This window comes from Mustela erminea, chromosome 12 (assembly GCF_009829155.1).
Source record: "Mustela erminea isolate mMusErm1 chromosome 12, mMusErm1.Pri, whole genome shotgun sequence".
NCBI classification, from domain to species: domain Eukaryota; kingdom Metazoa; phylum Chordata; class Mammalia; order Carnivora; family Mustelidae; genus Mustela; species Mustela erminea.
Genome location: NC_045625.1, coordinates 10,389,431 through 10,404,712, shown reverse-complemented (window position 1 = coordinate 10,404,712; position 15,282 = coordinate 10,389,431). Strand labels below are relative to the sequence as shown.

The window sequence follows — 15,282 nt, the reverse complement described above, 5'->3', positions numbered from 1 at the left end:
AAATCTTTAAAAAAAAAAAGAAAAGAAATGAAACCACTGAATATATAAAGCTATTTCATCTTTCCCACCATTTAAAGGCATCAATCAGACAGGGAGAAATAAAAACAGTACTCTGATGAAGATAACAAATATATTTGTATAAAGCAGTTTGGAACAATTCTAAAATTACTGTAAGTATCTTCATTTTAAAATAATTACAAAGACTCATCCATATGGTATCTGGGGGTAATCATTCTCCCCAACAAACAGGGAACATCTGTTGTACAAAAACCTTCAAAGAGGCTAGATGACACAATGGAACAGCAAGGTCTCAAACTGGCAATTTCCAAACTATTCAAGGAAGCAGTTTCCTAGCTCTTCGGAGGGAAGATACCAACACAAAAAATGTAACAGGTAAACAACAGCTGGAAAAATACCAGCATACATGACCTGTTCAAATTTCTGTACCTACACAATTTGACTCAAATTTAACATAAAAGTCAGAATTTGAAAATCTCCATTTTCTCACTTCTTTTTTTGGTGGTCATTAAAAAAAAAAAAAAAATCCTTGTGGTCCCTGAGTGGCTCAGACCATTAAGCGTCTGCCTTCAGCTCAGATCACGATCCCAGGGTCCTGGGACCTGAGTTGCTTGTCAGGCCCCCAGCACAGTGGGGAGCCTGCTTCCCCCCCACCCACTTGCGCATGCTCTAATAAACAAAATCTTGAAAAATAAAATACTCTGTCTAGCACTTAGAGCTAAAGTACCAATGTTTAAAAGCTGATCTGAAAAGAGTAGCTACTATTAGAGGCCAGGCACAGGGCCAGATTCTTTATAAACATTATTTCTAATCATTACAACCTGGCATATATAGGAAATACTATTGATACCACTTCACAGGTGAGGAAATCAAGGTCAGAGATGAATTAAACGCTTTTGATCATTTGATAGCAAGAGGGGCCCCAGTCACTCTAGCTTTCAAAAAAAAAAAATACAGTGCGCATCTTAGACATGTTCAAGGCCTCCACTCTAGTTTCCCTCTACTGAAACCTCACCTTGGAGGTTTCTCACACTGAAACCTTGAGACCTACCTTGACCATCATATTTAACACTATAATCTGCCTTCTACCCCAATGCTCCAAAGTCCCCGTACCCTGCATTAATTTTTCTAACTTTTTGTTTTAAGATAATGGCAAATTCACATACAGATATAAGAAATAAAACATTGAGTGTCTGTATACCCATGACCCAGTTTTCCCCAAAAGTAGTATCTTGCATAAATGTAGCACAGTACCTGCATTACTTTTCTCTCCTAATATTTATTACTTTCTAACATTAACATATTTATATAATAGTTGTTGTTACTGTCTGTCTATCCGCACTAAATACAAACTCCTTGCAGGCAAGAATCTTTAAACTGTGCTCACTGCTCTGTCCCACACACCTACAACAGGGCCTAATCCATAAGAGGAAATCAATAAATATGTGTGGAATGAATCAAAGCGCAATATTACCCTGGCTCCTCTAACAGAAAACAGACCAGCTCTTTCAGAGACTACCGTGGTAAGTAAGAGGATTCTGAAACATCAGGGAAATTTTACACTCACCCATGGTGACATAAGGCAACTTATCAGTTGATCCATGAGGGTAGATGCTGTAGAGGTGAGGTCCAGTAACATCTACTCCCCCCAAAACTAGGGCTGCACCAATGTAACCTTGATACCTGGTGATCAGAGTATGTATAAGAAAAAAAAAATAAGTCTACATTGCATCACTGTAACTTAACCAAAAGCTGTATGAGAAGTCAGACAACAAAAGGCTTTTCTTACACTGCTACTGTTTCATGAAGTGGTTACTCTTTCCATGGGAACAAGATGGGAACCAGAAGGAATATTACGTTGGGACACTGACTATCAGCCCATAAAGACAATCCTCGAGGCCCTCCAACATGCCTATTTCCTCAGTCGAACAGCTCCCTTTAAAAGAGGATTGTCTGACGCGCCTGGGTGGCTCAGTCGGTTAAGCCTCTGCCTTCAGCTCAGGTCATGATCTCAGGGTCCTGGGATCGAGCCCCGCATTGGGCTCTCTGCTCAGCAAGGACCCTGCTTCCCCCTCTCGCTCTCTGCTTGCCTCTCTGCCTACTTGCGATCTCTCTCTCTCTCTCTCTCTCTGTCAAATAAATAAATAAATCTTAAAAAGAGGATTGTTCTTGGGGGCCTGGGTGGTACAGTTGGTTAAGTCCAACTCTTGGATTTGGCGCAGGTCATGGTCTCAGTCTCATGAGATCGAACCCCACATCAGGCTCCATGCAGAATCTACCAGAGTCTGCTTCAGAGTCTTTCTCTCACTCAAATAAATAAATAAATTTTTTTTAAAAAGGACCATCCTACGTTAGGGAAGAGAAAACCAACCCAAAGCATTAAGTGCCAGCCCCATATCTCAGAGCCGAGCTTGGCTTACTCCAAAATTTATCAGCACCCTTCCCATCACACTGCTCAGTGATCAGCAAATCAGCTACTTTCAAAGTTAACACCAAGGAGATGCTAGACTCAAGCTGTCCAAATCTGCAACCTTACCTCACCACAGCCTCATAGGAAAACGGCTCATATCAAAACACCTCTTTTGAATAAACTGGCACAATTATAATCATAGATCTGAGTTCTTATTGAGTAAAAGAAAAAGATTTCATCATGCAGGGAAGTGAATGATGAAATCACTCCACAACAGCCTGTAAAACCCACCGCTACTGCCTACAGGATGAAGCTACGGCTTTTCAGGACCATAAATGGGAACATACTTTCCACCCCACCCTACCTCCACTTAGTTGTGCATGTACTTGTTTTTTGGATCCTTCACTGAGTTGATTTTCTACTTCTACAGACTGCTCTCCCTGTATCCGGTTCTATTTTTTACCATTTGAATTGCTATGCTAAATAAATATGTTGGATTTAAAGTCTTCCACCATGAGCCTTTAGTTCTTTGGGAAGAAAAATTAAACCAACTTGCCTAATGATATAGTAATTAAAACTGATACAAATAAACATAAGAACCAATCAAAGTCCTAACTGTAGACTGTCTGAGACATAACTACCCATCAGGAAGCACTCTTGGTAACCAGAACAGTCAAGTCCAATTATTTCCTCCATCTCTGACTACCAAACTGCTCTTTCACAAAAAATATTCCAAGGGTGCCTCGCTGGCTCAGTCAGCGGGCATGTAACTCCTGATCTCAGGGCTGTGGTTTTGAGCCCCACACTGGATACAGAAATTACTTTAAAAAAATAAAATCTTAAAAAAAGAAAGAAACAGGGGCGCCTGGGTGGCTCAGTTGGTTAAAGCCTCTGCCTTCGGCTCAGGTCATGATCCCAGGGTCCTGAGATCAAGCCCCACATTGGCTCTCTGCTCAGCGGGGAGCCTGCTTCCTCCTCTCTCTCTGCCTGCCTCTCTGCCTACTTGGGGTTTTTTTTTGTTGTTTTTTTGGTTTTTTTTAAAGATTTTATTTATTTATTTGACAGAGAGAGATCACAAGCAGGCAGAGAGAGAGAGAAGGATGCAGGCTCCCTGCTGAGCAGAGAGCCCGATGCGGGGCTCGATCCCAGGACCCTGGGATCATGACCCGAGCCGAAGGCAGCGGCTTAACCCACTGAGCCACCCAGGCGCCCCTCTCTGCCTACTTGTGATCTGTCAAATAAATAAATAAAATCTTAAAAAAAGAAAAGAAACAAAGAACCTTAAGTGAAAAATTAAAAAGCAGGAAAGGATTTTAGAAACAGTCTCAAAAGAAAACAGAGGCCCAGAAGGCAGAAAAGAAACTGGTCCTACGCCATATGCGTTAGTAGCAGGGTCAAGACTAGCTTACAGGGTTCTGGGATGATGAGTAGGAATCACCAGACCCACCACTCCCACCCCAGTCCAATGCCTGACCCACTATACCAACTGCCTACCAGACAGGCTGCTTAAATAAAGTCAGTAATGATCAGCTAGCTTCCTTTCAAGCTAAAACATAACCTCTGTCTGATGCCTTTAAAAGAATCTAAGATATTTTGGCAAGTTATCATATTCCTTAAAAACCGATCCAGGGGGCACCTAGGTGGCTCAGTGGGTTAAGCCTCTGCCTTCGGCTCGGGTCATGATCTCGGGGTCCTGAGATCGAGTCCCATATTGGGCTCTCTGCTCAGCGGGGAGCCTGCTTCCCCCTCTCTCTCTGCCTGCCTCTCTGCCTACCTATGATCTCTCTCTGTCAAATAAGTAAATAAAAAATCTTAAGAAAAAAAAAAAAATGATCCGGAAACTGTACTTCGAGGAATCAAATTCTGAGGATATAATCAGACAAATATACAGAAATGAATGCACAAAGATGTTCACTGCAATACTGTTTATGATGCCAAAAAAGCGGAAAAAGAGAACGAGCTAAATAAACTGACATAGCTCTGCTCCGGATCACCCAAAGAGTACGGTATCTTCTCATACACCACTGATGTAGCACAACTCAGTACAACCTTTCTCAAGGATGGGTTTGGCAATATGTATCAAAATGTGCATACCTTCGACTTAGTAATTCCACTTCTAGGAATTTATTTTAGCATACAGCCTAAGGAATTAGTCATACGAGTAAGTACCTAAAGGTTCTATGTTCCAAGATGGAATACCTTTTGATACCTTAACACAAGCAATACTGTTAAAGTTCCAAACTGGTTAAATTATGTACATCTAGAGAATGGAATACTATGATACCACCAGAAATTGATATTGATCAGTGGTTCTTTCAACTTTTCTGGGTCACAGACTCCTTTGAAAAACTGATGACCACTGCAGAACCCTCAGGACTCACAGTAAGTGTACATACAGTTCTACTATGTCAGGAGGGTCACAGGTCTCCAGAACTCCTCTAAAGCTCAAGGCAGAAACTCTGGATGCCGAGCTCTTCTACTAATGGGAACAACATGCACATACCATTATGTGAACATATACCATTATGCGAACAGGGTCCGTTACAAAACAACAAACAGGATTCCACTGTTGTAAATACATAAATGCGCAAACGTCATAGTATAAAAAGTCTGGAGACATAGTTCTCGAGGATTCACAGCGCGCGGTCTACATAACAAAACGGGCGACATTTACTTCCTTCTTTCCACATTCCCAAAGTGTTGGAAATTTTCATGATGATCACACATTACCTTCACAATAATTCTTTAAAAGGTGACTTTCATTTTGAAATGCTTCAAATGGAAACTATTCAACACATACCGGTAGATGAAAAGATTAGGCTGTACTTTAGGATAGAATGTGCAACTATGATCCCATTTGTACAGAATAAGTTATGTATCAGTAAGTGGAAAAAAGCCCGAAAAGCGTACAGTACTAGCACCAACTGCTTACGGGTTGTAGGAACTCAGATAGTTTTTCTATTTTTTTAGTTTATCCCTATCTTCTAGCTTAGGTTTTACTGAGAACGTGTACTAGTAATAAGGAAGGAAGCAAAGAAAAATCCAATGAACGAGTGAACACAAATCAAAAAGACTGGAAGTATACACACCCGACCAAAACATGATTTTCCCTGAACTGTAAAATTTCTATTTTTAATTTGGGCTTTTCAGTATTTTCCAAATTTTTTACAATGAATACATATTACTTTCATAGAACAAAAAACACAATTAATATAATAAATAAAAGAGGCTCTATATACTCAAGGAGTTTCTGGAATACGGAATAAAAGACCACAAGGTTTCTACTAAACTCAACTAGGAGGCTCATGCAGAAGGATCAAAGAGCAGGTACATCTTCTACATCCAGCCATCATATGAGTAAAATAAAAATACTGCTTACATAAAGGAAAAGATGTCCACTCTTGTTTATCAAACCCCCTTTTCTTACTGATTCACAGACATGGAAATGGATTATTCGGGGGAAAATGGAACAGTAATAGCAAGAAGAATATACCTTGTTCTCTTTCTCAGCCTCGGAGTTTCATGGGGCTCTAACTGTGCATTAGGCCCTGTACTGAGCATTGCTGTAAGCCTTGCTTCTTTACTCATTTCCTTCTCCAAAGTCAGAGAGTCAGAAACTATTATCCTCATCTTATTGAGGAAGAAACCCAGACAAAGAAAGGTAAGCTGAACTGCCCACGGTCACACAGCTCTAAGCACTGTAGAAGAGAGCTGAACCAAACTCCTAAAGTGAAATCCTGGGTGCCCGGGTGACTCAGTTGGTTAAGCATCTGCCTTCTGCTCAGGTCATGATCCCAGGGTCCTGGGATCAAGCCCCACACTGGGCTCCCTGCTCAGCGGAAAGTCTGCTTCTTCCACAGCCCCTCACCGTGCTTCTGCTCACTTTCCGCTCTCTCTCCCTCTCTCTCAAATAAATATATAAAATCTTCAAAAAAGTGAGAGAAGGAAAAAAATAATAAAGTGAAATCCTACGCTTTTTTCCCTTACACCACTTGCACATTTTATGTAACTTAACAAAAATGTCAGAAGACACGTAACGAACCACAATCATCCTGGTTAAATTTTTTTTTCTTTTCTTTTTTTTTTTTTGATGAAGATTTTATTTATTGATTTGACGGACAGAGATCACAGGGAGGCAGAGAGGCAGGCAGAGAGAGGAGGAAGCAGGCTCCCCACTGAGGAAAGAGCCTGATATGGGGCTTGATCCCAGGACTCTGGGATCATGACCTGAGCTGAAGGCAGAGGCTTTAACCCACTGAGCCACCCAGGTGCCCCATCCTGGTTAAATTTTTTAAATGTTCCTCTCGCGGAGCCTGGGTGGCTCAGTGGGTTAAGCCTCTGCCTTCACCTCAGGTCATGGCCTCAGAGTCCTGGGATTGAGTCCCACATTGGGCTCTCTGCTCGGCGGGGAGCCTGCTTCGCCCTCCCCCTCTGCCTGCCTCTCTGCCTACTTGTGATTTCTCTCTCCCTCTCTCTGTCAAATAAATAAATAAGTCATTTTTTAAAAAAGATTTTATTTATTTATTTGGCAGACAGAGATCAGAAGTAGGCAGAGAGGCAGGCAGAGAGAGAGGAGGAAGCAGGCTCCCTGCTAAGCAGAGAGCCCAATATGGGGCTTGATCCCAGGACCCTGGAATCATGACCTGAGCTGAAGGCAGAGGCTTTAACCCACTGAGCCACCCAGGCGCCCCAAATAAATCATTTTTTAAAAAAATAAAAAAGTGTTCCTCTGAAAACTGTGATAAAATTTAATTTTTATAATGTTAAACTAAAAATAAACACTGAAAAAAGTGAATTTAGAATTCCCAAAACATTCTAAAGAGATTAACAGAAACAGCTGCCAGGTTTAGCTAGATGTTTTAAATGACATTGGAAGAAATCTTGAAAATTTGCTATTTACTTGCAATTTCACAAGTTTAAAAATTGTTTTAAATGTAACGCACCAAACCAACCACCAGAGGGAGCCTTAAATTTAACATCAAACTCACGGATGTCTTCAGAAATCTTTGCAACAGGTGTGCTTTAACAAGTTCTCACTTGTATTGGGAGAATTGGTTTGGTAGGCAATGACTCTCCAGGATCAGGATAACGACCATGCACATAAATAAATGGAAATCATCCGCATAAGGGCTCAGTACAGCCTGAGCACACATTAGGTAGACAGGACTAGCCTTCCTGCCCACAGACTCTCTAAGTCCTGGTCTTCTCACCTATAAAACGGGAACTATGCTATGGGCCCTGCTGCACAGCTACACTGTGCCTCAAATCACTTGCTGAGAGCCCAGAGCCATGCTAGACTCATGAATGAAGACCGGCAAGTTCACAGAAAGCCCAGAGCCAGGCAGGAAGGGAAGTCAAAGCAGACAGGGACTGAGAGAGTGGAGCACATGCTGCCCCTTCTAAAGGCAACACCTGCCACCAGCTCCAGAAGACTGCGGCCATCTACTGTCCCACCCTCTTTATGAATTTCTTTCAAATGAAGCCAGGAAACAATTAATTAATTTTTAAAAATTTTAAAGCCAGATATCCAGATTATTTTTTACTCCAATCTCCCAATTTATATTATTGGACACTATTAAAAAAAAAAACAACAACAAAACAAAACCAAAAAAAAAAACCCACTAGGTAGCCCAAATACAGTTTCTCTACAAGCTGAATATGGCCTGAGTGGTGCCAATTTACAATATTGGCTTTCTATTCCTGCTTCCCTCTACACAGGCTGAGATGCAGCTACTGCTGCTTGGGGCAGAGACAAAGAAAATGATCTGGGGGGTGCCTGGGTGGCTCAGTCGGTTAAGTGGATGCTTGCGGCTCAGGTCATGATCTCAGGGTCCTGGGACCCAGTCCCGCATGGGGCTCCCTGCTCAGCAGGGAGTCTTGCTTGTCCCTCTTCTCCTCGCCCCACTTGTTCTCGCTCTCTCTCTCAAATAAATAAATAAAAATCTTTTTAAAAAAAGAAATTGTTGGGCGCCTGGGTGGCTCAGTGGGTTAAGCCGCTGCCTTCGGCTCAGGTCATGATCTCAGGGTCCTGGGATCGAGTCCCGCATCGGGCTCTCTGCTCAGCAGGGAGCCTGCTTCCCTCTCTCTCTCTGCCTGCCTCTCCATCTACTTGTGATTTCTCTCTGTCAAATAAATAAACAAAATCTTTAAAAAAAAAAAAAAAAAAAGAAAAAAGAAATTGTTTTCGGTAGGTTGCTTAATGAATGATGAGGACCAGAATAAAGGTCTCTGATCAACTACAAAGAAAGAAAGGAAAAAAGGCACCGTAATTTTACATTCTACAAATCTACAAAGAAGGAAAAGGAGAGAATCTGTTAAAGGTACTACAAGTCCCAAAAGGAGAAACCAATATTCTAACCCACAACTGAATGTCCAAGCTATTCCTAGCTCTGGTCTAATACACTGTCCCTCTGCTCTCTCTGAAAAGCAAATGAGAAAACAGACTTAGAATCTGAGAAAGAGAAGACCTACACGAATGTAAAGTGATGATGTGATTAAGGAAGAAAAGGAGACAAAACTAAAAGTACTACGGCAGTAAGCAGGCGTGAAGACCAGATCAGGTAGGCAACCACACCTCTGTAAGGCTCAGCTTCGCTGAAATACTAGAGATGTTAACAACTCCTATCTCAGTGGGGCCTCTCTTATCAAAGGATGAAATGAGATCATGCATAAAGTACTAAGCACAGGGACGTGCATTAATATTACTGTTATTATACCCACTCACAGTGAACTACAAATACAATTTTTCTTTTCACTGTTACTTTGCCCCTAAAAGAGAGAGGAAAAAAACAATTGTTTTTGTCTAAGTGTGTTCATAAGATGAACCAAAGGTTCTGTCTAGTTCTAACTTTCTTACCATAAATAAAAGGGATTTTTTTTAAATCCGGTAATGCCCTATGCTTCCAGAAACGACTGTTGGTCACATGTGATTTATTCATCGGGGGGGGGGGGGGGATAGACCCCATAAATTCAAATATATCATCAAAAGCCTTGATATTAAAATGGTAACAACTGATTTCTAGAATAAAATTTCTAGAATAAAACAAAATTTATGAATGCTTTTTCTCTAGCCTCCAGGATCCCCTCAGCTGAAAATCTAAGATATGAGAAAAATATGCTACAGAAATCCCCATCCTGGAACAAACATAGTGATCCAAAGAGATATATGCACCCCAATGTTTAAAGCAGCAACGTCCACAATCGCCAAACTACAGAAAGAGCCCAGATGTCCAATGACAGATGAATGGATAAAAAATAGATGTAGTATATATACACAATGAGATACTATTACTCAGTCATCCAAAAAAAAAAAAAAAAAAAGAACCCTTACCATTTGCAACAATGTGGATGGAAATAGAGGGTATTATGGTAAGGGACATAAGTCAATCAAAAAAGACAATTATGATTTCACTCATATGTAGAATTTAAGAAACAATACAGGATCATAGGGGAAGGGAAGGAAAAATAGAATAAGACAAAATCAAAGAGGGAGACAAACCAAGAGACTCTTAACTCTAGGAAACAAAATGCAGACTGCTGGAATCGGGGTGGGTAAGGGGCTGGGGCGACTGGGTGATGGGCAGTAAGGGGGGCACGTGATGTAATGAGCGCTGCATGTTATATGCAACTGATGAATCACTGTACTCTACCTCTGAAACTAGTAACACACTCTATGATGATTGAATTTAAATAAAATTAAATTAAATTTTAAAAAAAGAAATCCCCATCCTAAAACCTTACCTGAAAAGCATCTGCTTCAGCATCCGATTGGCCGTCACAACCCTGGGAAGGCGGCCAGTGGAGAGGGAGTGGAGCTCCAAATTGGAAGAGATGAGCTGGGTTGTCATGTCTGTGTCTGCAGCTGTCCCAGCACCACAGCAACTAAAAAGTACAATCAGAAACTTAGCTGCAAAGTCAATCAGAGAAAGACAACTATCATATGATCTCCCTGATATGAGGAAGTGGAGACGCAATGTGGGGGGTTTGGGGGTGGGAAAAGAAAAAATGAAAGAAGATGGGATTGGGAGGGAGACAAACCATAAAAGACTCAATCTCGGGGCGCCTGGGTGGCTCAGTGGTTTGGAATGCTGCCTTCGGCTCGGGTCATGATCTCAGGGTCCTGGGATCGAGCCCCGCATCGGGCTCTCTGCTCCGCAGGAAGCCTGCTTCTCTCTCTCTCTCTCTCTCTGCCTGCCTCTCTGCCTACTTGTGATCTCTGTCTGTCAAATAAATAAATAAAATATTAAAAAAAAAAAAAAAGACTCAATCTCAAAAAACAGACTGAGGGTTGCTGGGGGGAGGGGGGATGGGAGAGGGTGGTGGGGATATGGACATTGGGGAGGGTATGTGCTACGATGGGTGCTGTGAAATGTGTAAACCTGGTAATTCACAGACCTGTACCCCTGGTGATAAAAATACATTATATGTTTATCAAAAAATTTAAAAATTAAATAAAAAAAAATTAGGGAAAAAAAAAGAGAAAAAAAAGAAACTTAGCTGCAATTCAATTACCAAAGGGATCAATTAGAAGTAGGGCTTCTTGGATAACTTCCACTAAGTTCAAGTACAAAGAGAGATGTTTTTAAGTATAATCTGCACTGTAACAACCCTGTCTAAACAATCTTAAATAAACATGAAACAGAGAATATGCATCTCGTCCTTTGTAAACATATTTTTCTGTGGCCCAAAAGAACATTTCAAATCATTAGCTTCTGTGCTTCTAACAGAGTCTGCATTTTACTAATCCTAAAAATATATTCAAGTTGTACCAAAGGGCAAGGCATGTTAAAGGCCTTGCAATTTAACATTTACCAAGTATTTACTACCAGGTACCAGTCACGACAAATGCTGAGAATAAAGAAAGTATGACATCATCTTAGCACTTGATTTCAAAAGTTGAGTGGAGGAGACAAAAATAGGCAAAAATTCTAATACCTCATATAATCCGATATAGTAGCATAGGTACAAAACGCTATGAGAAACGGGAGAAGACAGCGATTAATTCTGATCTTTGGGAAGAGGTCTCACATGAGCTGGATTTGAAAGAAATAAACAAAACCGCATGAACAAAGAGGAAAGGGTAATTCTAAACAGAGGGACTGGCAAAAACAAAGGTGAAAGATCTTGGAGATGAGGGGAACAGGGACAGTCTGGGTGTAACCGGAACACAGGGTGATGGCAGCTATATAAGCTGAAAAGGTAAAATTCTGTGGCACTACACAAGATCTTAAATATCACACTACAGAGTTTCCATTTTATTCTGAAAGCAGGGTGGAAATGTTAAAAGTCTCTTGAAATATTTTTAAAGAGGGAAGGGACATATTCAGATCTGTGTTTTACAAAATCCAATATGGCAAAAGGGTAGATAATAAAGAGACCAAAGGCAGAAAGATCATTTAAATGACGACTGCAAGAGGACAGATGAGAATTAAGAATGTGAACTAAGGCTTTAGCGGAGGGAATGGTTTTAAGAGGCAGAAAGCGGGAACCGGAGACCAAGAGAATTAAAGACTAAATCAAAGACAGAACTTGCGGATGACCAGCTTAGGTGACAGACAGATGAAAATACCACTTAAGGGAGATAGAAAAGAAAATACAAGTTAAACAACAGGTTGTAGTGAAGAACAAAGTAAATTCAATTTTAACCTTGACATGTTTGAAAATATAAGAGCTATTCAAACTAACTGATACTCACTAAATGTTAGGAGATATGAAGTGTATTTTTGAACAATTCTTGTCCGCAACAACCATCCCTTCAGTTGCCCTTGTATCTGCTCCAAGAACTATGCCATCCTGTTTTTTAAAAAAACAGACATTTTAAAACAATTTCACACATGTAAACCACAACTCTCTAGTTTAGGAAAAACAATGTTGGCCATCCCAGTTTTCCCCAAACCTCCACCCCCTCCCCCGCACTGAAAAGTCCCACCAAAAATATTGTGCTATACTTTCAGAATACAAGAGCTTTGTTAATTAACATTATCAGCGGAATCCCCAGTAGGTGGTAGGAATGATCATTCCCGTTTTCAAATGAGGCTCATAGTGTTTGGTGAATTCCTTACAAACCACAGACCTAATGTGAGAAAACTCTGGATTCAGAAATCCTTCCATTAGAACACCACTTCGTCGATTTCTTTTTAAAAGACATCACTCTTTCTCTTTAACAACAATAACCATGAACTCTTTTCAACCCTTTCAACAATTTAAAGCAAGGTTCATTCTGCCCATTTGATGGTCTGTGAAGTGTGGCTGGGAGAAGGAAACTGACTTGCCCAAAGTTGGAAGCAGCATCAAAGTTTAACGGTTAGACAGACCTGTCTGATCCGAAATCCTATCTTTTCCCAGGATATAACCCTGCCTCCCGAAGTAGTATCTTAAGACAAAAAAAGTACCAGTTTCCTGTCAAAAACTCTAAAAAGTGAGGAAAGAATATAAACTGTTGATAAGTACACAAAGCCTCCCGACAGATCCTGAAGGATCTTTTCCTGACGTTCTCTGAAACATGAGCCCTTCCTGACACAGCGCGGAGAAGTAAAGGAGGCCAAGGGGCCTGCCTGGTTCCTGTAATCAGTTCAGTCACTGCTGCTCCTGGCCTGGGCCGGCTTACCTTATAGACCACCCCCGCGATGGTCGTGCCCGTTTTCCGGGCCGTTGGAAGCTTGTACCCTTTCTTCGCAAAATCGGCTTCCAAGACGGCATTTCTGAAACAAAAGGAGAGAATAAAGCACGGAAGGGCAGGACCACATCGCGCCGCGCTGGCACCAAGAGTGTCTAATAGGGAACTCAGGGAAAGAAAAGCTACTACTCGCTTTCAAGCCCATCCGTTCACTGAATCCCCCCAACTTCGGGACGACTGTCGCGTTCTTCGGCGCGCAGATCGTCGGAGAGGGGCTGCATCTCGCCTAAAGAGACAGAGTCTGGCCTGGTGCGCCGGGCAAGGGGAAGGACGGTCTCGGCCCCAAGAGAAACCCACTCTCAGGCCCTCATTCCCCTGAGTCACACGGGCCGCGGGGCACAGGCCGCGGGCCCCGCCGTTCACCCTTCATTTGGACTTCCCAGATCAGACCTCGGCCGAGCTCCGACTCTGGCACCGCACTCCCACTCCCGCCCGGAACCTGGCCCCGGGCATGGCCGCACCTGCGACAGTTATCAAAAGAGAAACCTCCAACCGGCCGCTCATACACTGACACAGCCGCCATCTTCCCCACAAAGTATTTCCGCCGGAGCGCCGGCAGAAGCAAGCGAAGAGAGAGAAGCACTTCCGGCGCCTGCGGCGACCTGGGCTGGAGGGGCGGGGCAAACTCCGCGCCGGGGCGATTATCGTAGAGTTGTGGGTTCCTAGAGGAGCCCGCACGTGCTTGGAGTATTTCGCCCCAAGTGGCGCGGAGGAGTAACTAACGCCCGGAGCCGGGAAAGGACTGGTCCAAGTTGGTCCTGTGAGAGACAAGACTCCTGTGGACCAGACCAGAACCGTTTCTACTCTTAGACTCCGTGGGGTCTAGGAGACAGACACGCCCAAGTCCAGGCACAGCCCCACCTCCTCCTTGCATTGAGCAAGTCCTCTTAACTCTGAATCTCTTTCCTCTGCTGCCCAACGGAGATAAGAGCTACCTCAAAAGGCAGCTAAGGAGAAGCACGTGAGAAGATGCCCAACATCATTAGTCATTAGGGAAATGCAATCAAACACGCGACACGATACCAGTGCTCGCCCACTAGCATGGCTATAATCAAAAAAGAAAATAACAAGAGTTGGTGGTGATAGGGGAACCCGGAACCCTCATACACGCCCGGTGGGAAACCATTTGGCAGTTCACCAGAAAGTTAAACATAGACCCATCAATCTGACTCTAAAGTATATACCCAAGAGAATTAAAAGCATATTTTCACAAAGGCTTGTACATAGATATTCATAGCACCATTATTCAGCATAACCAAATAATGGAAACAACCTAAATGTCCATGCTGATGAATGGATAAACAAAATGTGGTACGTCCACACAACAGAATATTATTTAGCCGTAAAAAGAAAGGAAGCATTGATACATGCTGCAACAGTGGTGAACCTTGACAACATTGTGCTAAGTGAAAGAAACTAGGCACAAAAAAACAAAACAAAATAAAACAAAACAAAACCTGAGTTTCTCTGAAATCATACTAGGCAGTTCCATAGAGTCAGAAATTAGATTAGTGCTTGCTTGGAAATGGAGGGAGGAAAAAATGGGGAGTGAGCAATGGGCACAAAGTCTCTTTTTGGGGTAATGAATATATTCTGAAATTAGACTGTGGTAATGGTTACATGACATTGTGAATAAACTACTACCCACTGAACTGTACATTTTATTTTTTTTTGAACTGTACATTTTAAAATGGTGAACATTATGTTAAGTCAATTTTATTTCCATTTGTAAAAGGCTGCTGTGAGAATTGAAAATTGTCCATGGAAACCATGTATCCCAGGCATATAGCAGCTTTTCAATAAAGAGCTATTAATGTGAATACATTCATTTCATAGCAAGTAAGTGACAGCCTCAGGAATGGTGGAATGAAGTTACATCGGTAACTTGGTGGAAAGAAGAATCTGTCACAACTGTGTGTTCAATAAATATTTGTCAAAAATTAAATATTCTTTCATTATTTTTCTGGGTCTTTTGTGGGGAATTAGGAAACTAAGGCCTCACCTACCTGTTTCTGTTATGCCCCCCAAAAATGGGTCCGTGATTAAAGGAGTGAGACTGATAATAAAGCGAAGGTCAAGCAAAGCTTTATTTTGCGCCAAGCATCAAGAATCAAACTGACCACCCAGGGCCGCGCCTCTTACAGAGAGGGCGACCCTTCTCTGTTTCACAGACTGGCTT

At 42.0% G+C, this 15,282-nt stretch overlaps 1 protein-coding gene across 1 annotated transcript in view; it reads right to left on the bottom strand.

Annotated features, from left to right (window-relative positions):
• PSMB7 (proteasome 20S subunit beta 7) overlaps positions 1-13,688 on the bottom strand; it is a 64,980-nt gene extending 51,292 nt beyond the window's left edge. Inside the window, exons 1-5 of the mRNA XM_032308762.1 lie at positions 13,565-13,688; positions 13,035-13,128; positions 12,123-12,220; positions 10,169-10,309; positions 1,586-1,701 (exon numbers count right to left, since the gene is read on the bottom strand). Of these exons, the coding sequence (XP_032164653.1) occupies positions 1,586-1,701; positions 10,169-10,309; positions 12,123-12,220; positions 13,035-13,128; positions 13,565-13,626 (511 nt within the window). The 5' untranslated portion in view covers positions 13,627-13,688. The remainder of the gene's footprint in view (positions 1-1,585; positions 1,702-10,168; positions 10,310-12,122; positions 12,221-13,034; positions 13,129-13,564) is intronic.
• Positions 13,689-15,282: the final 1,594 nt, after the last annotated feature.